The 23,852-nt window shown below is 44.1% G+C and overlaps 2 protein-coding genes across 5 annotated transcripts in view; one reads left to right on the top strand and one right to left on the bottom strand.

Annotated features, from left to right (window-relative positions):
• The window catches only part of WDFY4 (WDFY family member 4), a 248,632-nt gene that overhangs the window by 36,309 nt on the left and 188,471 nt on the right, over positions 1-23,852 (bottom strand). The gene's annotated exons all lie outside the window — the stretch shown is intronic.
• On the top strand, positions 473-23,668 carry LRRC18 (leucine rich repeat containing 18). Of its 3 annotated transcripts, XM_070782349.1 has the most exons (4): positions 473-624; positions 6,946-7,035; positions 17,587-18,446; positions 21,817-23,668. In XM_070782349.1, exons 3-4 carry the CDS (start codon positions 17,683-17,685, stop codon positions 21,836-21,838), a joined length of 786 nt encoding a protein of 261 aa, XP_070638450.1. In that variant the 5' UTR covers positions 473-624; positions 6,946-7,035; positions 17,587-17,682; the 3' UTR covers positions 21,839-23,668. The 3 variants fall into 3 exon arrangements, with proteins under 3 accessions (XP_070638450.1, XP_070638451.1, XP_019809530.1); XM_070782350.1 differs by lacking the exon at positions 6,946-7,035; XM_019953971.2 differs by lacking the exon at positions 473-624 and having other exon boundaries at positions 6,681-7,035.

Genomic DNA, 23,852 nt, shown 5'->3' with positions numbered 1-23,852 from the left:
GAAAGCAACTCCCTTGCTGGGATTCACCTCTTCCCCCCAGTAGAGAAATCGTCATTTCGGTCCATTTTATTCAGGCAAACAATAACACCAGCAAACAGACAAAACGTGGTCACGTTTATTGCATTAGCTTGCAGAGGCTCAAGTGGAGACAAGCTTTTCTACCCAGTCTCTAAACCTGAAGCTCCCAGCTTCAGAAAGCTTTGAAGGCTATGAATGAGGACAGAGCCCAGGCTGTAGACAGTGAAGATCTTGACCTTGAAAAGAATGTGTTCTGAGCCTTTCTGAGGATGTGGGGCTGAGCCTCAAGGGTGTGGAGTTAGTACAGCAAAGCCTGCCAAACTTGGTACTTTATTTTAGAAATCTGACAGTAGATGAGGAATAGGGGAGAAGAAGTCCAGGAAAAGAGAGGGCCTCTGTTTTACCTCTTTCAGAAAAAGTTCTAGAATTTTGCCTGTGGTCTTTTGTGACATTGCCATCATGTGGAATGGCGTGCAGAAGATAAAGGCAATTTACCATCCTACTGCTGATTTCACCGGCTATGAGCTCCAAGAAAGATCCACCATTTCATTACCATCAAAAAAAGACACCATTACCAGCAGTACCCTGAAACGCACCTAACCAAAGGTGAGTTCTCTCTGAAAGATTTCTTTTTTCAAAAAATTATGTTTATTTGAAGGCAATTACAGAACTTTTGGAATGGTCTATGTGAATTTTATGAATATCTGGTCATTAAAGTACTTCTTTCAGAATTGATACTATCCCATAATTATAGCATAGGCTGTAGATTAAACAAGACGCCAGAGATCACTCTTGGCTTTCTAAAGCTCATCTAAGGTTGGAGGGAGCCCACATGGGAAAAAGCATCATCTTTGGAGTCACTAGAACCTGGGTTCAAATTCTGCCCCCACCACTTGCTTGCTCTGAACTGCTGTTACCTCATCCTTCAAACATGGCTGACCCAGAAGTGCTGGGGGGCAAGTGTGACCATGGGTCTGGGACAGGCTAGCACAGGTGTGTGCACGGGGCTCCCTCAGTGGGTATAGTTCTAGTGGATGTTGGTGCTATCCTAGAGCAGGATTGATTCTGTTTTACTCTGGGAGGAAGAAGAGTGTGGCAAACAAGTGAAGACTTGCTTCTGGTCAAGACCTGCCTTGTTCTGCCAATACCATTCTGAAAGCTCTTAGAACAACTGTGCCACCTGTGAATCAGATCTCCTGCTCTGTCAACTCAGGGTTTGCCATGGAGTCTATGGGGCAAGAGTCCAGGCCTTCAGGCCACCTAGGATGGAGCTGAGAAGAATGGAAGAGTTTAAAGTCACTGAGGCCTAGGTAGGTCATCCTGCTTAATCTGAAGGTGGCCTATCATGGTGGGCTCACAGAGGACATCTTACCAACTCACCCTCACCCCAAGACAGGTGTCTAAACTCCTCTGGAAGACTTCCATAGGTGGGACACTATCTTCAAGTAGAACTTTGTGGCCGGTCAACAGCTAGGCTGGGTTCAAATTCTTTCCTCTTTTGAGGGTGATTTTTACCTGTGCTGCTTCACTTTAATCAAATCTGTGTCTGTGAAGCCCTAGAAGTTGTCGAAGCTTGAGTACTGCTGCCACATGGTATTGGGGCATTCTCTACCCCAGAAGCCCAGTGCCCATGGCTTGCCTCACTGTCTTGCCTTTGACTCCACTCCCTTTAGTCCAGCTCCACCTGATGGGCACCTCCACTCTACCCTGAGCCTGTCTCTCAGAATGAGCCAGAGGCATAGCCCAGGAATTCACATCTCTCCTAGGAGGCTGGTAGAGAAGCCTGCCAGCGGCCTTCAGAGGGTAGGCTAACCTAGGCCAGAATGGTCTCTGCCAATGGACTCATCTGGCTGGAGGCTACACCCTCTCGCCCAGGAAAGGATGGGATCTGAGGTGTTCCTGCCTGTCCTTCTTCTCACCCCTGGGATTAGGAGGCTATGGCTAGTCCTTAGACACTAAGAAAATAACCAGGGAGAGCCTACAGGGAAGCTGGGCCTCCAGAGCTAAAGTCAGTCAGCCAGTCAGTTCAGTCGCTCAGTCGTGTCCAACTCTTTGCGACCCCATGAATCGCAGCACGCCAGGCCTCCCTGTCCATCACCAACTCCTGGAGTTCACTCAGACTCACGTCCATCGAGTCGGTGATGCCATCCAGCCACCTCATACTCTGTCATCCCCTTCTCCTCCTGCCCCCAATCCCTCTCAGCATCAGAGTCTTTTCCAATGAGTCAACTCTTCACATGAGGTGGCCAAAGTACTGGAGTTTCAGCTTTAGCATCATTCCTTCCAAAGAAATCCCAGGGCTGATCTCCTTCAGAATGGACTGGTTGGATCTCCTTGCAATCCAAGGGACTCTCAAGAGTCTTCTCCAACACCACAGTTCAAAAGCATCAATTCTTTGGCACTCAGCCTTCTTCATAGTCCAACTCTCACATCCATACATGACCACTGGAAAAACCATAGCCTTGACTAGACGGAGCTAAAGTAGACATATTTAAAAAGACTGATGCCTCTCCAAATTCTCCTGTATCTTTTCTATTTGCAAAACAGTTATGAGTTTTACAAATAGAAAAACCACAGTGAAACGGGTTAGTGAGTAAGAGGTGTCGAGAAAATGCAATCCACAATGAGAAGAAAACTCACTCATCTTGTCAAACTGGAAGTGCGTCTACTAATGGTTTGGGCTGTGTCTCAGGCCAGCATCTTTTGCCTGGGTGTGGCTCTGGAGGAGTATGCTGGGGATGCAGTCTGTGGGGTGGGCAGAGTTTTCCATGAGAAGCGGAGAGACTGCTAATAGAAACATACTCCCTCCTCATTTTCCTTTCTCAGAAGCAAATTTGGGGTTAGTCTGGTTTTCAAATCTAGATTGTAGGTCAATGCTTGCATACTCAGTTGCTCAGTTGTGTCCAACTCTGCCACCTCATGGACTGTAGCCCCACTAGGCTCCTCTGTCCATGGAATTTTCCAGGCAAGAATACTAGAGTGGGTTTCCATTTCCTACTCCAGGGACTCTTCCTGGCCAGGGATCGAACCTGCATCTCTTGTATCTCCTGCACTGGCAGGCAGATTCTTTACCACTGTGCTTCCCTGTAGGTCAATAGAAATCCAGTAATAGATAGGCATTCTCGGAAAATAGAGATATCCTCCTGAATTAAAGGATATTGACCCCTTTTATTGTAACTTCCTGTCTTAACATGTATAAATCTCTTATTAAACAATAATAATATTTATCTAATGCATTAGAAACTGTAAAGACTGCTTGTTGTCTAATTTTCACAAGGACTCGTGAGACAGCCGCGATCTCTATCTTCAGGTGTGGAAATGGAGGTGGGGTACGAGATGACGCAGGCTAGGGAATCCCACTAGGTTTGCTAGAGCCTAGCGCAGGCACCACGAGTGTCCAGCACACCAGGCCTTGCAGAGCACCTACTGGGCCCCACCTTGACCACACCTGACTCCAGGCCCTGACTCTGAAGACAACTGCTTTCCTCTGAAGGGGAAAAGAAAACAAAAGCAAAACCACCACCACCAACAAAACCCCAAAAGTGACAACGAACACCTTTGTTCTGGCTGGATTAGAGGGCAGCTACCTGATTGTCAGCCTGGGTACATTTGGAGTTAAAATGAACATTAGCAAAATTACTGAATTATTATTGCACAATTATGCTGTAAACCTGATGCTGCTGATACGTGAAAAGCCTGGAGGTTCATATCACTTCAAATCACCTCTAGAGGCTGAAACCAAGTGGCTCCCATTTTTACAAAGTTTTACATATCTGCATTTTAAAATGTATTTATCTAAACAAGTGGTACCTAATCAAGAGTACAAGCTTTTACACAGCAAAGGAAACCGTAAACTAAATGAAAAGACAACCTAAGGAATGGGAAAAAATATTTGCAAACAGTGCAACTGATAAGGGCTTAATTTACAAAATATACAAACAGCTCATACAACTCAACAGCAACAGCAACAAAAAAAACCAAACAACCCAATTGAAAAACGGGCAGAAGACATTTCTCCAAAAGAGACATACAGATGGCCAACAGGCACATGAAAAGATTCTCAGCATCACTAATTATTAGAGAAGTGAAAATGAAAGCTACAGTGAGATACATTACGCCAGTCAGAGTGGCCATCATTAGAAGTCTACAAAAAACAAATGCTGGAAAGGGTGTGAAGAAAAGGGAACCCTCTCACACTGTTGGTGGGAATGTAAATTGGTACAGCCACCATGGAGAACAGTAAGGAGGTTCCTCAAAAAACTAACAATAAGTGTCCATATGATCCAGCAATTCTATTCTTGGGCATATACCCAGACAAAACTGTAATTCGAAAAGACAGGTGGACCCTATGTTCACAGCAGCACTATTTGCAATAGCCAAGGAAACCATCTAAACGTTTATGACAGATGAATGAATAAGGATGTAGTATATATTTTATGTCCACACAATGGAATCGTACTCAGCCACAAAAAGAATGTAATAATGCCATTTGCAGCGACATGGATGGACCTAGAGATTATCGTACTAAGTGAAACGTCAGGGAGGGAAAGACAAACACCGTGATATCACTCACACATAGAAGCTCAAATATGATCCAAATCAGCGTATCTACAAAACAGAAGCAGACAATATGGAAAGCAGAGTTTGGCTGCCAAGGTAGGGGTGGTGGGAGCTGGTAGGGAAGGAGGAAGGCGGGTTTGGAGTTAGCAGAAGCAAACTATTATGTATGGAATGAATAAGCAGCAAGGTTCCACTGTACAGCTCAGAGAACTACACTCAATATTCAATGACAAACCATAATGGAAAAGAGTGTGAAAAAGAATATATCAATATATGCGTGTTATTTGTTATTGTTTAGTCGCTAAGTCAAGCGCGACTCTCGTGACCCCAGGGACTGTAGCCCTCCAGGCTCCTCTGCCCATAGGATTTCCCAGGCAAGAATACTGGAGTGGGTTGCCATTTCCTTCTCCAGGGGATCTTCCCAACCCAGGGATCAAACCTGTGTCCCTGCATTGGCAGGAGATTCTTTTACCACTGAGCCACCTGGGCAGCCCTGTGCCTGTGCAAAAATATATGTGTGTGTGTACATAACTGATCCACTTTTCTGTACGGAAGAAATTAACACAACAGTGTAAATCAACTATAGTTCAATAAAATTTTTAAAAGTTAAAAATTAATGTATTGTTTTCATATATTTTCTCCCTTAAAATACTAATTTTACTTTTGTTTATCTATGTTTTACAACTTTCAGATTACTTATTTTCTAATTTAAATTATATGCTTTTAGAAAATTCTAATTAGAAATGCACTAAGTTTTAGAAGCTCGGGTAACTTCTCATTTTCTAGTCATCTTCATTTGCTTATTATGTTAAATCCATTTATTGTCTAAATTAAATGATCAATTTTATTTCATTTTATATTAGTATTCATATTATATTAGTATTAGGATCAATATTAGTATTCACATATTTAAGAAGTTTTATAGTTAACTATATTTCTAACTTAATGGCTTACCATATTTTTATTTTTTAATTTGAACTTTTTCATTTTCCTTTTTTTTTTTTTTTCTTTTTTTTTTTTTTGGTTTTAATTTTATTTTATTTTTAAACTTTACATAATTGTATTAGTTTTGCCAAACATCAAAATGAATCCACCACAGGTATACATGTGTTCCCCATCCTGAACCCTCCTCCCTCCTCCCTCCCCATACCATCCCTCTGGGTCGTCCCAGTGCACCAGCCCCAAGCATCCAGTATCGTGCATCGAACCTGGACTGGCAACTCGTTTCTTACATGATATTTTACATGTTACAATGTCATTCTCCCAAATCTTCCCACCCTCTCCCTCTCCCACAGAGTCCATAAGACTGTTCTATACATCAGTGTCTCTTTTGCTGTCTCATACACAGGGTTCAGGCTCTACTACAAAGCCACAGTTATCAAGACAGTATGGTACTGGCACAAAGACAGAAATATTGATCAATGGAATAAAATAGAAAGCCCAGAGATAAATCCACGCACATACGGACACCTTATCTTCGACAAAGGAGGCAAGAATATACAATGGATTAAAGACAATCTCTTTAACAAGTGGTGCTGGGAAATCTGGTCAACCACTTGTAAAAGAATGAAACTGGACCACTTTCTAACACCATACACAAAAATAAACTCAAAATGGATTAAAGATCTAAACGTAAGACCAGAAACTATAAAACTCCTAGAGGAGAACATAGGCAAAACACTCTCCGACATACATCACAGCAGGATCCTCTATGACCCACCTCCCAGAATATTGGAAATAAAAGCAAAAATAAACAAATGGGACCTAATTAACCTTAAAAGCTTCTGCACATCAAAGGAAACGATTAGCAAGGTGAAAAGACAGCCTTCAGAATGGGAGAAAATAATAGCAAATGAAGCAGTCATTTTCCTTTTTTATACCTTCCAAAATTTTCATTGCTTGGGTTAATTTTGCATTTCAAATGATTTATTTGAAAATTATTTTATTTTTTAATTCAACCTGGGTAATACAGTTAGAGTATTTTTATATTTTTGTTTCTATATATGCAATTTCTAATTTTCTTATGTTATTTTATTATTTGCAAAATAATTTTAACATTTAACCTTTTGGCCAAATAAATAAACAAACAGATAAGACCAAAAGAGCAGAAAGAAATACTGAGGCACATTACAAGGAAGTCAATGATATCTCGCGAGCCACAGTAAGATGTCTGTCCCTTCAGAGAGGCAAGCGCAGCCCTTTCCCTTCTGTTAGCAACATGCACTTCCTGCGGTCGCCACGGAAAGCAGCTGTCCTGCACTGCGATCCCCAGGGCACTGCTGGGGGAAACCAGGAGGAAGCCCTCTACAAGCCCCTGGGACCGCAGACCCTGTCCTGGAGACCCTTTTAACCCCGCCTTCCTTGCAGGCTGGCGTCAAGATTATGCTAATCCACGCTGGTCTCTTGTTGCCTGGTGACAAAGTCTCACAGTTGAGGAGGAAGAACCAGGACAACAGGGTAAGCTTTCCTCTGGTTGCACTTCTTTTACTTTAATTCTGCCAAACAACACCTCTTTAAACTCTTTTCCTTTCCTCCTCTAAGCAAGTGACTTTGGAAATGCAGGCTTCCCTGGTGTGCTTTATTTACAAACCTCAGATGCCAGCTGATTCATTACATAGAAGGGGAGGAAGCCGGCCCTGAGCCCCAGACAGGAGGGCACCTTGCTGGCGTCCTAGGCACCTGGGCCATGACAAGCTTGGGAGGTTAGTGTGGGGACCCGTGGGCCTTTGGGGTCACCTTGACGAGCTTTCAGAGTCTGAGTCCCCCTGAGTGTTGTTTCCTGCTCCACAAGCAGGTGGAGATGAGTGTGTGTACCAGTCCTCACCCGGCCAATCACCCCTCTAAGGAAACTCGCTCAGTCTGGAGGCTGGAGCCTGCGAAGGGACCCTGATGACTGCTGACTGTGCTGGGGTTTAGAGCACAGTCTGTCTTTTGAGAAGTCTAGAGGCAAACCCTTTCTTTGAGGGATCCTGGACCCCGGAACCCACAAACACGTGGTTGAGTCTCAGGCTGGGGTGGGCCGTGCAAGGAGGTATCCTCAGCACAGAACACACTAGATGACACTCTTCACGCCCCTATTTCTACCACAGGCAAATGTAGGTGCTGCTACTTGGAGTCTCCGGGAGTTTGGATGAGCCACCAGCCTCTCTGAGCCTCAGGTGCCATATCTGTCCAGTGGAGACCAAAATCAATACATACGTCAGGCAGGTGTAAGAATTGGTTATAGTGTCTGTAAAATGCCTGGCCTGTGTGGAGTAATTTGAAGGAGGTGGTCAATATGGTGCTGTTGGGTGAATTTATCAGCATTATTTGCCATCATACAGGTGCTAGGAACCACATTACCATTCACTGAGTACCATTTAACATACAATCACTTAGCATACAGTCATCACCTCAATTTTCACAAAAACCTGAAATTTTCTAACCCATTTTGCAGATTAGTAAACTGAGCTCACGATTAAAATCAAATTGTCAGTGAGGGTAGGGACGGAGCCCAGTTCTATTGGCCTCCAAGCTTCCACATTCCCCTTCAAGGTATCTCACAGCTTCACAGGTGGGCAGGTTTATAGCAAAGACTTTCTCAATGCTGGGGACTGTCCTGCAGCAGATGGGGGTGCCACACGGGGTGCCTGCCCGTGCACATTGCTGGGGTGTACCACCCCTCAGCAAGTTCTCACTGGGGCCAGATGGGGCGTGGTGCAGAAAAAATGCAGGTATCACTGGACACTTGAGAACTGCCCCCCGACTCTGGGATCCTGGTTGGGGTGGGAGGCACTGTGCCTCAGAGGAGCTGTCTGTCTTTCTGATAGAGTAACCCAAAGTCTGCCCCTGGGAGGCAGGGATGCCCCCGCAAGGAAGGATGCTGTGCTGCGGGGTCTGAATCAGGTTTCTGCCCAGCTGGAATCCTGGTGTCCTGGCTCCACTGACATCAATTGTGTGGTCCTGTCCAGCCGTGGCTCCTCTCTGCACCCCGTCCCCCACAGTCCCAACACTCACCCTCACCTCGCCCTTCAGAAGCAGCCACTTTTATAATTCTATTTACAGAAGTGGAGGCTGAAGCTCAGCGAGGCTCCTCAGACTGTCTAGGGTCACAGGACGGCACATGGGGAGCTGGGTGGCAACCCACGTGGATCTAAGGCCCCTGCACTTTTCTCCCTGCCAATCTGCTTCTCCGAGCCCAGTTTCTTTATCTGCAAGGGAGGGCCAGGCTGTGAGAAAATGCAATTGTGTCTGTCTGGCAATAGCAGCGCTTAAACCACGTTGATTGAAACTGAATTAGTTGATTGAAACTGAATTAATGCTCACCTCTTGGGGTTTAAAGGTACCAGCACTGACTTTGGTTCTTTGCTTTTTGGGTGTCAAGGTTGCTTCGTGTACTTTGAACATGTTGCTTGATGAACAAGGCATTTCTAGGCTGTTAAACTAATCATCTTAATATTTTATTTTAATTGTAAGGCACCTATTCCCTTTTGTTCCTTTAACAAATCCAATTAAAACAAAGCACTTTCAGAATCACAAAATAGATGCTATTAAACCAGTAAGGAATCATAATCTTTTCCTATTGGGCCATGCGATCCCCTGGGAACTTTTGCTTCAAATAAAAGTTGAATTCTTACTACCCTCCAGGGGGAAGGGGCCCGTTTGACACATAATGGCTTCACAGGCAGCCCTTGTGCAGCCCCACATGGGTGCTGAGGACAAAGAAGTAAATAATATTAGAGGCAGAGGAACCTGTACATGTGTAATATAAAATCCTTAGCACTGCGTTGATCAAATTAACCAGATAATCACCAAATGAAGTGAACTTTCCATACAGACACTCTGTCTGTGGCAGCTCTGATGTCATAGGCGGAACATGCCACCCAGAAGCCCTGGATTAAGTTGAGTGGCCTGAGCTTGGATAAACTGCTTTACGCCCACCTCACCCCCAGGTCCTTATCTTTGGGTAGCAGGAATATTCCTACCTCAGAAAGTCATGAGGGCTAAAGAAATGGCAAATCGGAGGGCACTTTCTTTGTGAAGGGGGCATGAAGGGCCTCTAAAGGCTGGGTGTTCATGGGAGGGTGTGCGTGCTGGGGGCTGTGGAGGGGCGGACAGCATCGTGGGTCCGACAAAGGCTGCAGTTTGGGACTCTCGGAAGTGCATCTTCCAAGTGTTTGCTTTTCAGGTGAGGCCAGGCCATGAAATGCACTTCTGGCGACCGCACACAGCGTCTCAGAGCCCTGCACAGCAGGCAGACACCCTTCCACCCCTGCCCAGGGCAGCAGAGGGCCAGCTTCTCTGGTGGGCATGTGGGAATACAGTGGGTTAGTGTTCTGAGCCCATGCTGGATGGAAAACGGAACCTTTAAGGAGGCCCACATCTCGGGAGCCCAGGGGTACCAGAGGGACTCAGGAACAATAGATTTCTGTCTCCATCATCACTCCCTTGTCCTCATTTTTTTTAAGAGGTCAAATTATTTCAGTTTATTTTTATACAACATGTTATGGGAATGTTGGTAAAATTCTAAGAAGATACACAAGTAGAACAGTAATATACAATAATTTTTAAAATTTCTAATACATGTTTTCCTTTAAAAAAAAAAAAAAAAGGATACGTATAAAATTTATTTAGACTTCCCTGGTGGCTTAGATGGTAAAGCGTCTGCCCACAATGTGGGAGACCTGGGTTCAATCCCTGGGTTGGGAAGATCTCCTGGGAAGGAAATGGCAATCCACTCCAGTATTCTTGCCTGGAGAATCCCATGGACAGAGGGGGCACACACCTATAAATGAACTGGCTGGTAGCATTACATGTACCCTTTAAACTGTTTCCCCGCCCTCTCTCATTGTTGATCTCCAAGTTCGTACATTTAAATGACTCCACTAATGCTATCATTGCAGAAGGAAATGGCAACCCACTCCAGTGTTCTTGCCTGGAGAATCCCAGGGACGGGGAAGCCTGGTGGGCTGCCATCAATGGGGTCGCACAGAGTCGGACACGACTGAAGTGACTTAGCAGCAGCAGCAGCAATGCTATTAAAATAGCTTGAAATTCATATTATTCAATTACATTCAGGTCTATACACATACACATGCATCTGTGAAGACAATAACCCCACACACTGGCCCCTAGACAGTGGAATGACAGGCAACATGCCCACAGCAAAGGCAACTGGGGGAAGAGAGGCAGGACACTGTAGTGGGAAGACCATACATTTTGGCATTACACACCCAGGCTCGTGGGCGTGTAACACCTGGAGAACCTAGGCTTAGCTGAGCTGTGTGGTCTTGTGAACTTGGGGAAGTCACTTCACTTCTCTGAGCCTTAATTCTCTTATATTAAAAATAGGATGGACACTGCATGACTGCTATGGAGATTGGAGATACAGAAAGGGCCCAGCACATGCTGGCAATGGTTACTTTGGTGCATACCACCTGAATGAAGAGTAGTGAGTGGCTCTTGACATCGCGAAGCATTTCCAAAACTGACTCCAGAAAGCCCTCACAATCGTGGGGTCCCTGTAGGATTTCACCCCTCCTGCCTGTCACCGTCATTTCTCTCCATCAACTCCACCAAGCGTCTGCTGGGGGTACTGCTGGGAACTGCACAGAAATCTTTCTCCCTCTAGTCTGTCCGTTTCCTAGCAATCTGTCCTTCTGCCCACAGGAAAGCAGAGCTCAATCTAGCTGGGGGCAGAAGTGAAAAAAATAAAAGCACTTCATGTCTATATCTCCAGTGAGTCTATGCTCCAAAAGGCAGATCTAGTTGTAGAAAACACAGCTCCTGGCCCAGAGTGGGTTCTGGGCAAAGAGTAATTCTTTCCCCCAGCTTAGATGACTCTTGAGTCAAACATCCGTGCCTATTTTAGAGGTCTGGCCAAGGTTCTAGACATCCCATTGACAGACAGCACCAAGGTGACCACCCACATCTCCACCTGCCACAGGGCTTCTCATGTGAAGGAACAGCTGTCTGGGAAGGGGTCGGGGACATGGGGAGCGATCTGAAGGCTCACAGGATGTCACAGCAGAGGCGAGGCTCTCCTCTTACATATCTATGAATGTGTCTTATTAGTCAGGAGAGAGAATAATGAATGACTTTTGAACGACTGACTTCACTGAGGGAAATTTGCATTACTTCCTCTTAAGAGATGTCCCACAAGCAAAAAAGATTTCTCCCCTACATGATACAAAGCTTCCTAAGTTAGTCCCAAACACGGGCTGTGAAACAATGATGACTTTGGGGGTTCCAGTTCCACAAGATGTCTGTCCTGGTCTCAGTGCATCAGTGAAAAGGGTAAAATAATTATGAGATCATGTTAGCAAAAGGTTTAAAGCTATCATACACACACACACACACACACACACACACACACACATATATATATATATATGGACTGGAGTGGGTTGCCATTGCCTTCTCCGATATATATATATAGATATAGATATATATAATTGTTCTTAAAAATATAAAGATACATGACTGTGAAGCATCAGATAAATTCTAGTATTCTAGTGAAAGATAATGATCTTACAACTGAAAATGCTTGCAGATATTTTGATGGTTTTAAAATATAAGTTGCCATTATATTTTTAATTTAGATATCCATGGGGTGTCCCACCATGCTGGTTGATTCACAATGACTAGATAGAAAAATTAATTAGAAATTAAAGTCAAACCAACTGGACCAGTTTTAATAAAGTATAAAAACCAATTGTATAAAACAAAAAGACAGTACATTTAGAAACTTCTATTTATGTTTCTAAGCTGTTCATGTGAAATGAAATCTATTATTTGACTACCCTCTATCTGTCTATCTGACCATCATTCTGTCTGTTCATCCATCTGTCTATCTACCTACCCATCTATCTGATTATCTATTTACATTCCTTTCTCCCTATAATTGCCCTTGTGTGGATTGACCCTACACTGATATTTGAAGATTCTATGAATTGATAACCACAGGTCATCAATGAGATTTAGCTGTACTGAAAGATCATCTATTTCACACTTCTTTTGGCAATACGTATTCTCCTACCCAGTGGGCAGGCCTAGGCAGGATGCTGACCATGCAGAGTTGAATACAAAAAGGGATGGATGTCCCTGGGCTCTGGGGGTTCCTGGCACTGGTGTGCTTCTAGCAGCTCTCACAGCTTAGAGGGGTTACAATGGACCCTGAGCAACGCACCCTGCCTTCCCTAGCCAAGGGCAGCTCTCACAGCTTAGAGGGGTTACAATGGACCCTGAGCAACACACCCTGCCTTCCCTAGCCAAGGGCAAGTGTCCCAGACAGATAAAGTGGGAGAAGCCTGAAGCGGGTGGGGACTGAGCAGGCTTCTCCTGGCCTGGGCTGTCTGGGGGCCCGTACGTGCTGAGAAAGAGGAGAATGCGTCATCCCAGCTAGCTCCTCCTTTGCCTGCGGGTGATGATGACTGAGCCCGCTCTGAGCCAAGGGCCCGTTTGGAGAAGTCCTTGTGGACAGCTCCATGCTGCTTCCTCCCCATCAGTCGTCAGAGCTGAGAGGCTTCTTACCATGGTGCAGGTGGGCTTTGGGGAGTAGGCACAGCTGGGCTTAACTGGTTGGATCTCCAGTCTATGGGAAGCATTCTTCCCAACTAGGGCCTTCTGCCCTTACTTGCTGTGCTTGTCCTCTCTGAGCTGAACTTTGTCTTAATTAAATGCAAGAAATACAAAAGACAGCCTGGGCTTTTTGGGGCTCAGGAGAATCCGGTGGCCAGAATCAGTAACAATCTAGATTTTAACTTTTTGAGTTTAGAAACTGGCTCTGCGTATTGTTAACCTGTATAAATAACACAGAGACTTGGTACCTAGTAGGCTCTCGATAAACTCACTGAATGAGAGTATAGATGGATGAATGAACGCAGGGATAAGCACATGGACTTGGCTCAAATTAGCCCCAAAGAAGTAACAAGAATCATGAACAAAGGAAACTTTGCTATGCTTTCAGACCCAACTATACTTTCAGAGTTGCCGAGTAAAATACAGAATTATGTAGTGTTTGGGGCATGCTGCTGCTGCTAAGTCGCTTCAGTCATGTCCGACTCTGTGTGACCCCATAGAGAGCAGCCCACCAGGTTCCCCCGTCCCTGGGATTCTCCAGGCAAGAACACTGGAGTGGGTTGCCATTTCCTTCTCCAATGCATGAAAGTGAAAAGTGAAAGTGAAGTCGCTCAGTCGTGTCTGACCCTCAGCGACCCCATGGACTGCAGCCTACCAGGCTCCTCCGTCCATGGGATTTTCCAGGCAAGAGTACTGGAGTGGAGTGCCATTGCTTTATGTATACTCAAAACTGTCCATTGTTTATCTGAAGCTCAGATTTGATGGGGTATCTTGCAATTGTATTTGCTAAATCTGGCAACCTTACCATGAGAAGTCATTGATAAACACGATTAGAACACAGGCTCCCCTATCTCGGTCCATGTTTGTTTTAATTATGATTTTAACTCAAGGGCAGTAGGACAGCTTTCCTGATATGCCACCCTGTGCAGAGCTGTCCCCACCGTGTGCGTGTCCATACACATGGTTGCATGCATACGTACCCCAGCAGGGCCCACACGATACACATGTGGATGCCCTGTACAAGGCAAAACATTCAGTTCAGTTCAGTTGCTCAGTCATGTCCAACTGTTTGTGACCCCATGGACTGCAGTATGCCAGGCTTCCCTGTCCATCACCAACTCCCGGAGATTACTCAAACTCATGTCCATTGAGTCGGTGATGCCATCCAACCATCTCATCCTCTGTTATCTCCTTCTCTTCCCACCTTCAATCTTTCCTAGCATCATTATGTAGACTTTTAAGACTGTCTTTTTTACTGAGCAGGATGATTCTGAGAGTCATCCAAGTTGTTGCATGTATCAATAGACTTGTTCTCTTTATGCTTAATAGTACCGATTATAGGATTATAGGGAGAAGCCACAACTTCTTATCCATCCAGGCACTGAAAGACCTTCAGAATTTTGTTTCCCTTTGTGACAAATGTGAATAGAGCAATTAGAAACCCAAGTTTTCATGGGAACCTGAGTTTTTGGCTTTGGTGGGTAGGCGTTAAGTATTTAGCTGGGGAAATGCTGGGTCATATAATAAGTGTATGGTTAATTTTATCAGAAATTGCCAAACTGTGTTTTTCATGGTGATATTACCATTTTGAATCCCCATCAGCAATATGTAAGCATTCTAGTTGCTCCACACCCTCACCAAATCTTTGTATTACTGGTTTTTATGTTTGTTTGTTTGTTTTCTGTTTTGGGCATTTTAGTAACTGTGCAGTGGCGTCTGACTGTGATTTTCATTTAAATTTCCCTAGTGACTAATGACACTGAGCAATGCTTTGTGGTTTTGCGGCTTATTAACCATCCTTACAACTTCTATGGGGAAATGCTTCATTATTTTAAAAAACTGTATTGTTATTTTCTTATTGCTGACCTTGAGCTCTTTATAAATTCTGGATACTAGTTCTCTGATGGACATGGGGTGTTGTTTGTCTTTCAGAGCAAGGATTTCAAATTTTGTTGAAGTCCAAATTGTCAATATTTCCTTTTATGGATTATACTTTTGCCAGATTCAAAGTCATGAAAAGTTTCACTCCACTTTTCCTTTAGTCTTTGCATAGTAAGTTTATTTCCCCATTCTTTTAGTTTAACTTCCTTTTGTTTATTTAAATTGAGATGGCATATAACTGAATCTTTTATTTTATAATCCACCTGATTGTTCTGGAGATTAAAATATACACACTTATCTTTCTATAGCTTACTGAGAATTAAATTTTACTATTTCCAAAACAACTTAAAAATCTTACCTATCATCCACGTCTCATTAACTTCTCCCATTATGTTGTAGTCATCATATGTATTCCATCTACATACATTGACAGTTAAAATTTGTGCTTTCAGCCATCACTTGTATTTTAAAAATTGTAAAAGGAGAAAAAACACAGCCTATTATATTTATCAGATATTTATCATTTCCATTGCTCTTCCCTTATTCTCAAAGTTCAAGCTTCTCTCTAGTTTCTCTTTCATCTAAAGATTCCTTTACTTTTCATTCATCTGAGATTATCTATTTTGCCTTCATTCATAAAGGATGTCTTCATTCATGGTCTGGTTGGCAGCTCTTTTTCTCAGCATTATTTAGAAAATATTTTTTTCCAGTTACCTCTGGCCTCCACAGTTTGTAGTGAGAAACCTGTAATAATTCATATTGCTGTTTCCCAGTAGGCAAGATGTTGTTTTTTTCTTTAATGTTGAGTAGTTTGGTTCTGTCTGAATGTGGATTTCCTCCCGGGAAGAGGAAATGGCAACCCACTCCAATATCCTTGCCTGGAAAATCACACGGACAGTGGAGCCTGGTGGGCTACAGTTCATGGGTTCACAAAGAGTCAGTCACGACTGAGCAACTGAGCATGCGTGCACTGCGTGTGTTACACAAACATAGCTCCTGGTAAAGGGCCTGATGATGAAGCAGAGAAAGTGCAGACACCTCCCCCCTAATCCCTGCAGGGAATTGGAGGCAGTGCCTTTGTCTCCTGACAGCATGCTTCTTCTGGGCAGGGGGAAGTTGATCCAAAATAGAAAATCAGCAAGCAAGAGACACCAAGTTGTAGAAAAGAAAAGAGCTTCTAGAATAGGCAGGCCAGTTGCATCCTCTTCCTAACTGTAGACCCTCCTCACTCCTGAGCCTCAGTCTTCTTCACTTTATAATGGGGATAAGCCTATGGATCTTACTTGATTGTTGAGAATTAAAATCAGTATGTGCAAAGGTCCTGACAATAATATTTAATAGTTAACATAAATCAGGCTTTTCCTATGTACCAGGCACTGTTGTAGCACTTTATAGTTTAATTTATACTCCATACTTCCCTGGTGGCTCAGACGGTAAAGCGTCTGTCTACAATGTGGGAGACCTGGGTTCAATCCCCGGGCTGGGAAGATCCCCTGGAGAAGGAAATGGCAATCCACTCCAGTACTATTGCCTGGAAAATCCCATGGACAGAGGAGCCTGGTAGGCTACAGTCCATGGGGTCACAAAGAGTTGGACAGGACTGAGCGACTTCACTTTCACTTTCAAGAGTTCTTAGAGGGGGCTGTTTTCACAAATGAGGCAATTGAGGCATGGAAAATTTAAGGAAACTGTTCGTAGTAGAACCAGACTTCTAAGCGAGTCTTCTGAGGCTGGAATCAACCTGTCACTCTGCATGTGCTACTTTTCTGATGGAAGTCCTGACTGTGGGCAGTCCTAACTGTCCTAGCGGCCCTAGAGGTGCTAGTCCTATGCCATCTATTGGCGCAGAGGTGTCCACAGTTGAACTACAGTGTGGAGGACGTGAGGGGCAGCAGACAAGGTGGGTGGAGGTGGAGAAAGGCAGCATTGCCTCTGTTCTTCCAGGCTCTGCCCTGCCCCTCTCCTCTGTGCTCATGGGCACGGTGTACACACATTCTCCTACTTGGGGGCTTTTCTGTGCCACCTTTATTACACTGCAAATATGGTAGCAGTGACCAGCTCCTCTGAGTCCAAAAGGCGAAGAGACGTGTAATATGTAAGTCATTATTAACTCCTCCCACCTTATTCCCTTATATCAAGGCTATATTGCTTCTGAGAACTCAGCTGTCCCACCCTAGGAATTCATAGGATAACTCTAAGAAAAGACTAGATTTATATGAGGATTGGGGAAAGGGCACACATCCAAGACATTACTCTGCCCCCAACACACACCCAGAAGAGGGTGTATGTAATAATCCAGGACCTAAGTCAGGGAATGGCATAGCCAGAGGGGCACTGAACATCCTTCACGCCGACCTTGAACCTCCCATTTTACATCTGGGAGCATGAGGTGTGAGGAGGGCATTCAATTTGCTGAAGGTCTTCGGCTAGGCTCCTTCTGCTAATGGCCTACCTTCTCTCCACTCTCCTCTTTCCCTCCTTTTAACCATTGGAAGTAAAGCACTATGATTTGGGGGCAGTCCAGCACCCTCACATCATCTGACTGGACACTGTTTCTCTTTTTACCAGAATCTATCTTCTGGCGGTTTCGTGTGATATTTCCTCTAACTGAACACCAGTCAACCAGAACAACATACTTCAAACACACTCCTCTACTAAAAGAACATGGCCAAGGGAGCGAAAGGCCCCAAGGGCAAGAAGATCACCCTCGCTGTGGCCAAGAATTGTATCAAGATCACATTTGATGGAAAGAAACGCCTTGACTTGAGCAAGATGGGAATTACCACCTTTCCCAAGTGTATTTTGCGACTCACTGATGTGGATGAGCTCGACCTTAGCCGGAATTTGATCAAGAAGATTCCCGATGCCATCTCCAAGTTCCAGAACCTGCGGTGGCTGGACTTGCACAGCAACTACATCGACAAGCTCCCCGAGACCATCGGCCAGATGACTTCTCTGCTCTACCTCAATGTCAGCAACAACAGGCTGACCACCAACGGGCTGCCCGTAGAGCTCAATCAACTCAAGAATATCCGCACTGTGAATTTAGGCCTGAACCATCTGGACAGCGTGCCCACCACACTGGGTGCTCTGAAGGAGCTCCATGAGGTGGGGCTCCATGACAACCTGCTGAGCAACATTCCCAACAGCATCTCCAAGCTCCCCAAGCTGAAAAAGCTCAACACAAAGCGAAATCCCTTTCCCAAGGCAGAGTCATCGGATATGTTCATGGATTCCATCAGAAGGCTGGACAACCTACATCTGGTGGAAGAGAAGGATCTGTGTGGGACTTGCCTGAAAAAATGCCAACAGGCCCGGGACAAGCTGAACAAAATCAAGAGCATGGCCACGACGATACCAAGAAAGGCCATCTTTTCCACTTTGGTCTCACCCAACTCCATGGCCAAGGAATCCCAGGAAGATTGGAGGTGACCTGGGACCCTGACCCTAAGGCAGTAAGGGACAAGGGAGGTGGAGGGAAGGTGACAATGGGCTGCATCCTCAGAAAACTGAGGGATTCTGCCATTACTGCAAGAGCTTCTCCAGTCAAGCCCATAAAACACCTTTCCCTACCTCCTTGGCTTGTGATTTTGTTGATCAGAGGGCTTTTAGTTCTTTGCCATTTCATACACTTCTGTCTTCTCTCCATGCACACACTCACCCACACATACAGGCACAATAAATTTGGAAAGGGCCATGCATCTCATTTTTGCCCCAGACCTCTCTTGCCTACAGCCTGTGGCCTGGGCAGCTGACACAATCTTGTCTCATTATCACAGGTTTCAGGATCAACTACCAGTTCCCCAGTGTGGAGCTTTTTCTACTGGAATGCTTTGGGCCAGGGCCTCAAAAGTCAGGCATCTCTAAGCATTGGTTGGTAGCAGGGCAGATGGACGTTTAGTCTTGGGGAGGGGACAAAACTGGGCCACAGAGTTGGGCAGATATTATCATTAAGTCTTTGCATTCATATTTTGCACTCAAAGCAGTCCTATTCTTTTCTCTTTTCTACATTTGCATAATTTGCTCTAGTAGCTTTTAAACTTGGAGAAGGCAATGGCACCTCACTCCAGTACTCTTGCCTGGAAATCCATGGATGGAGGAGCCTGGTAGGCTGTAGTCCATGGGGTCGCTAAGAGTTGGACATGACTGAGTGACTTCACTTTCACTTTTCACTTTCATGCATTGGAGAAGGAAATGGCAACCCACTCCAGTATTCTTGCCTGGAGAATCCCAGGGGTGGGGAAGCCTGGTGGGCTGCCATCTATGGGGTTGCACAGAGTCGGACACGACTGAAGCGACTTAGCAGCAGCAGCAGCAGCTTTTAGACTAAACCAGCAAGCCCTTGACTGTCTGTGAATGAATGAGGTTCACTCCCATCTAATTACATGCAATGCTTTTCCATACCTTCGTGGAATAAGGAAAGGATGGGTGCAGATAGGGGTTGCTGCAGTCAATAGATAAATACTTTACCAGGCACTGTGCTAGTAAGTGCAGGGACTGTGCTGTGGGGGAAAGCTTGTCCTGCCCTTTGCAACCTGTAGAAAAGGCAGGTAGAAAGAAGACAGGGCATAATGTCATTGTTAGAGGAAGTTAAGAGATCAGAGCCTAGTGGTGTGCAGGGCTAACCTGGCACAGAGAAAAGACAAAGTTTCTGCAGTTGGACAGATCTGGGCCCAGGGAAGCTTTGCTTTTTACTTGCTACCTCCCTGGGCATTTTACTTAGCTTTGGTTCCTTCATCTGTAAAGTGGAAATAACACCAGCCCAACTCCAAGGGTTGTCATGCGTCTCAAGCAGATAGCTCACAAGAGTGAGTACTCAGTAAAAGTCAGTTCCCTCTAAGAACTAGAGCTCAGTGCATCTCACAGCTGAGATCCCACTTTGGACAGTGCCTTGAGTCACTCTAGATCTGCTCGCAGAACTCACAACAGCTGAGGACTTTCTCTGAACCACTCACTCACACTTTCACGCTGCCTAAAAGAAAGGGATCAAGGAAGATAACTTTAGAAAAGTTTGTTGTTGTTTGTTGTTTTAAATCAAGGCTTTCCTGTGCTGGCAGCAAGTTTTGCAGTGGTCAGTGGAAAAGCACTAAGATATTAATAGATATCAATTAGTTTGTTATGACTAATGTATTTCTTTTTCATGTTATATATACCATAGCAGACAGCATATTTCATTTCTTCACTCCTCACTGCTTATTTTCCTTAGAAATGCTTGACTACTCTATTTATACTTCTAAAATCTCTGAAGATACAGATTCAAAATTCCCTTTCTAGTTTTTCTTGTTTATTAAATGTTGTCTATTATAAAAGTAATATCACAGCATAGGTTTAAATAGAGCAGCTTAAAGTATCCACAGCTCTACAGTGTAAGTCAGCTATAATATTGACAGATTTCCTTACTAGTTATTTTTCCGTGTATATTTTTATGCATAGTTAAAATAACAACATTCACATCATTTTTATCCTTCTTTGAAACACATGTGGCTGCATGGTCTTAATAACCCTAATTTAAAACATCTGCAAGACAGTCAAACATAGATATACATAACTAAGTTCTTGTTGGACACTTAGATCATTTCCCAAATTGTTTTGTGATAAAGCCTGTATGATTAAAATCTTTAAAATATTTTACATTATTTCCTTGACATATCTTCATTATTGCAAATATTGTACTAAAGCATATGTTTTTAAAACAGTTTTTGATATATGCTACCAAGTAGCTTACAGAATATTTGCACCCATTTATCAGTCTGCCAGTAATATATTAGAGAACTCATTTCATTGCATCCTTGTGAGTCCTGAATGTCATCCTTTATATTTTCTTCTTTGTTTAAAGTCCAGAATGCTTTCTGAGAATCCCTTCTATTCATGAGCAGAGGATGCATGACTGTGAAATGAATGATGAGGCGTCATGGCTCAGGCCCAGGAGACCCCACGAGAATGTCAGGCCTTGGACATGTTCCTAGTAGCCATCCTGCTAGTTTAGCTACGTCGTCTCTACAGAAGCCAGGCGAGGGCATTTGATCCAAGCAAGAAGTGATGGCTAGTTATGCAGATGCTGCCCATTTCCATTCCTCCCACTTGAGACACTTTTTCTTTAGAATTAGTGAGTTAAGGAGACAGATCTACCTGCTCCGCCTACAAAGGGTCTTAGTCTGGAACACAGATTTCTCCTTTCCCCCTTCTCCTGCTCTGTTGTAACAACTTCCCGCACTGTGCTTGGTTTGCAAAAGCCCTCTCTGGCACCTCTCCTGGGTTTACCTCCAGCTGACACCTCTTGCCGTCTTTGGTCTCTAGCTGCTTTACGCTACTTTTGTTCTTATAGCCGTGTCTCAGGAAGGGGTTTCAAGTGCATTGAACGTCACCAGGACTGAGAAATAAATGTGCAGGGGCCTTTGATATGCCCCAGGACACACTCACCTTAGACCTCCGGTTCGGCAGGAAACCCTGGCAATATGATGAGTGAAGTTGGGAGACAGAGCTCAGTTATGAAGCGTCTACATTTTACTCCTCTTTCTGTCGGGGAAAGGTCTGATGCTGATGCTCCCTCGTGCCCTAAAACACCACAGTCACCTCTACTTCCTAGAGAGTCTATTAGGCCCCAAAGTACTTGATAGGAAAACCACAGGGCTTTCTCTTTCCTCAAACAGAACAAAACCCTCGTTCCTGCTAACCCAGTAGCCACCCGCTCTGAAAGCCAGGCATGACCTCGGTGACCCTTGCGTGACCTCTGCCTTGCTGTGTTTTTCCTCCATGGTTTGGAGTAATTGCCTTGGCCTCTTGTGTCTTCATCCCCAGGATGCGCTCAACATCACCCTAGAGTAGCTTATGGCAAAAACTTGAAGACTAATCATCTAACAAGAGTAAACAGCTCTGAAGAAGAAAAGCCCTCAGTTAGGAGAAGAGAGAGAGAGTGGCAAGGGGAACATTCCGGAAGCCAGGCTCTCCAGTGCTGGCCAAACCACTGACTTGTTTTTTAAATTAATTTTGGTTCTCTTGCATTAGATTACCTGTGTGTGAAAATGACTTTGGGAAATACTTGGTGTGTGGTTTCTTTTTAATGTATATAGAGGAAATATTTGAGAAAATGATAGATATAAATTATAGACAATTAAAGATTTAAAAGAAGACTCTAAGACTTAAAAGATTTATGGTCTTTACATGTCACTTTAACTGGTAAGATCCCAACACCAATTGCCTCTGATAATTAAGTATGTATGATGTAATACCGCAAGCAACTAAAATCTATACAAAGCATTTATACCAAAAAACCTCAAGAATACTATAGATAAATCAATGCAGAATTTTAACAAATCTTTCAGTAATACAGAGGTAGGCAGGAAAAACAGACAGAAATGTACAATAGAGAGAAAAATAGGAAATAAAAAATAAAATTTGGCAGACCTAACGTGAGTCTGAGTGAACTCCGGGAGATGGTGATGGACAGGGAGGCCTGGTGTGCTGTGATTCGTGGGGTCGCAAAGAGTCGGACACGACTGAGCGACTGAACTGAACTGAACTGAACATGCTAAAGCTGAAACTCCAGTACTTTGGCCACCTCATGCGAAGAGATGACTCATTGGAAAAGACTCTGATGCTGGGAGGGATTGGGGGCAGGAGGAGAAGGGGACGACGGAGGATGAGATAGCTGGATGGCATCACTGACTCGATGGACATGAGTTTGAGTGAACTCCGGGAGTTGGTGATGGACAGGGAGGCCTGGCGTGCTGCAATTCATGGGGTCGCGAAGAGTCGGACATGACTGAGTGACTGAACTGAACTGAACATCTTAATAATTACATGAAATGTCAGTTTCTTTATTTGTAACAGCTGGAAACTAGAAACAAGCAAATTTCCCTCAATAGACAAGTGGTTAAACCAGCTCTGGTTATGAAGCATCTTCTACATTTTATTCCTCTTTCTTTTCTGTCAGGGAAAGGTTTACTCCACATCATGGAATACTACTCAATGATAAAAAGGAACATATGACATACACAAAGCTTGGGTGGATCTCAATGGCATTATTCTGAGTAAAAAAAAGGCCTAGTTCCAAAGGTCACATACTCTATGATTCCATTTATACAAAATTCTCTAAATGACAAAATGGTAGAGATGGAAAACAGACCAGCGGTTGCCAGGGGTTAGGGATGATGTTGGGTATTAGAGGGTGGGCATCACCATGAAGTGGTCACATAAGAGACGCCTTTGTGTAGATTCTCGTAACCACCACCACGATCAGCATCACGATTTCTCACATGATAAAATGACAAAGAACCATGCGAACATATTGTACTAACGTCACCTTCCTGGTTTTGAAACTGTACTAGAGTTTCATAAGATTTAACCGTTGGGGGGAATTTAAGTGAAGGCTGCACGAGTCTCTCTGTATTCCTTTTGCAACTTCCAGTGAATCTATAGCTCTTTTAAAATAAAAACATTTTAAAGATCATGTACACACTGCTATATTTAAAACAGATAACCAACAAAGACCTACTGCCCAGCACAGGGAGCTCAGCTCCATGTTATGTTCCGGTCTGGATGGGAGGGGGCTTGGGGGAGGATGGATGCCTGTATATGGATGGCTGAATCCCTTCACTGTCCACCTGAATCTACCACAGCATTGTTAATCAGCTGTACCCCAATACAAAATATTGTTGGTATTAAAAAATTAAAATTCAAAAACAAACAAAAAATCTTACAGCCTATATGAAGTGATAAACAGATCTTTGTATCTGCCAAGTGCTAACTTATGAGTAACTATTGGAGAAGGCAATGGCACCCCACTCCAGTACTCTTGCCTGGAAAATCCCATGGACAGAAGAGCCTGGTGGGCT

This window comes from Bos indicus, chromosome 28 (genome assembly GCF_029378745.1).
Source record: "Bos indicus isolate NIAB-ARS_2022 breed Sahiwal x Tharparkar chromosome 28, NIAB-ARS_B.indTharparkar_mat_pri_1.0, whole genome shotgun sequence".
Lineage (NCBI taxonomy): Eukaryota > Metazoa > Chordata > Mammalia > Artiodactyla > Bovidae > Bos > Bos indicus.
Note: the sequence above shows the minus strand (reverse complement) of the source record. Positions and strands in the feature narration are given on the sequence as shown.

Coding starts and splice junctions, on each gene's coding strand:
- LRRC18 (XM_070782350.1), top strand. CDS start 17,683: ATGGCCAAGGGAGCGAAAGGCCCCAAGGGCAAGAAGATCACCCTCGCT. Junction 18,447..21,816: donor GAATCCCAGGAAGATTGGAG/GTGACCTGGGAC, acceptor CTTCATCCCCAG/GATGCGCTCAACATCACCCT.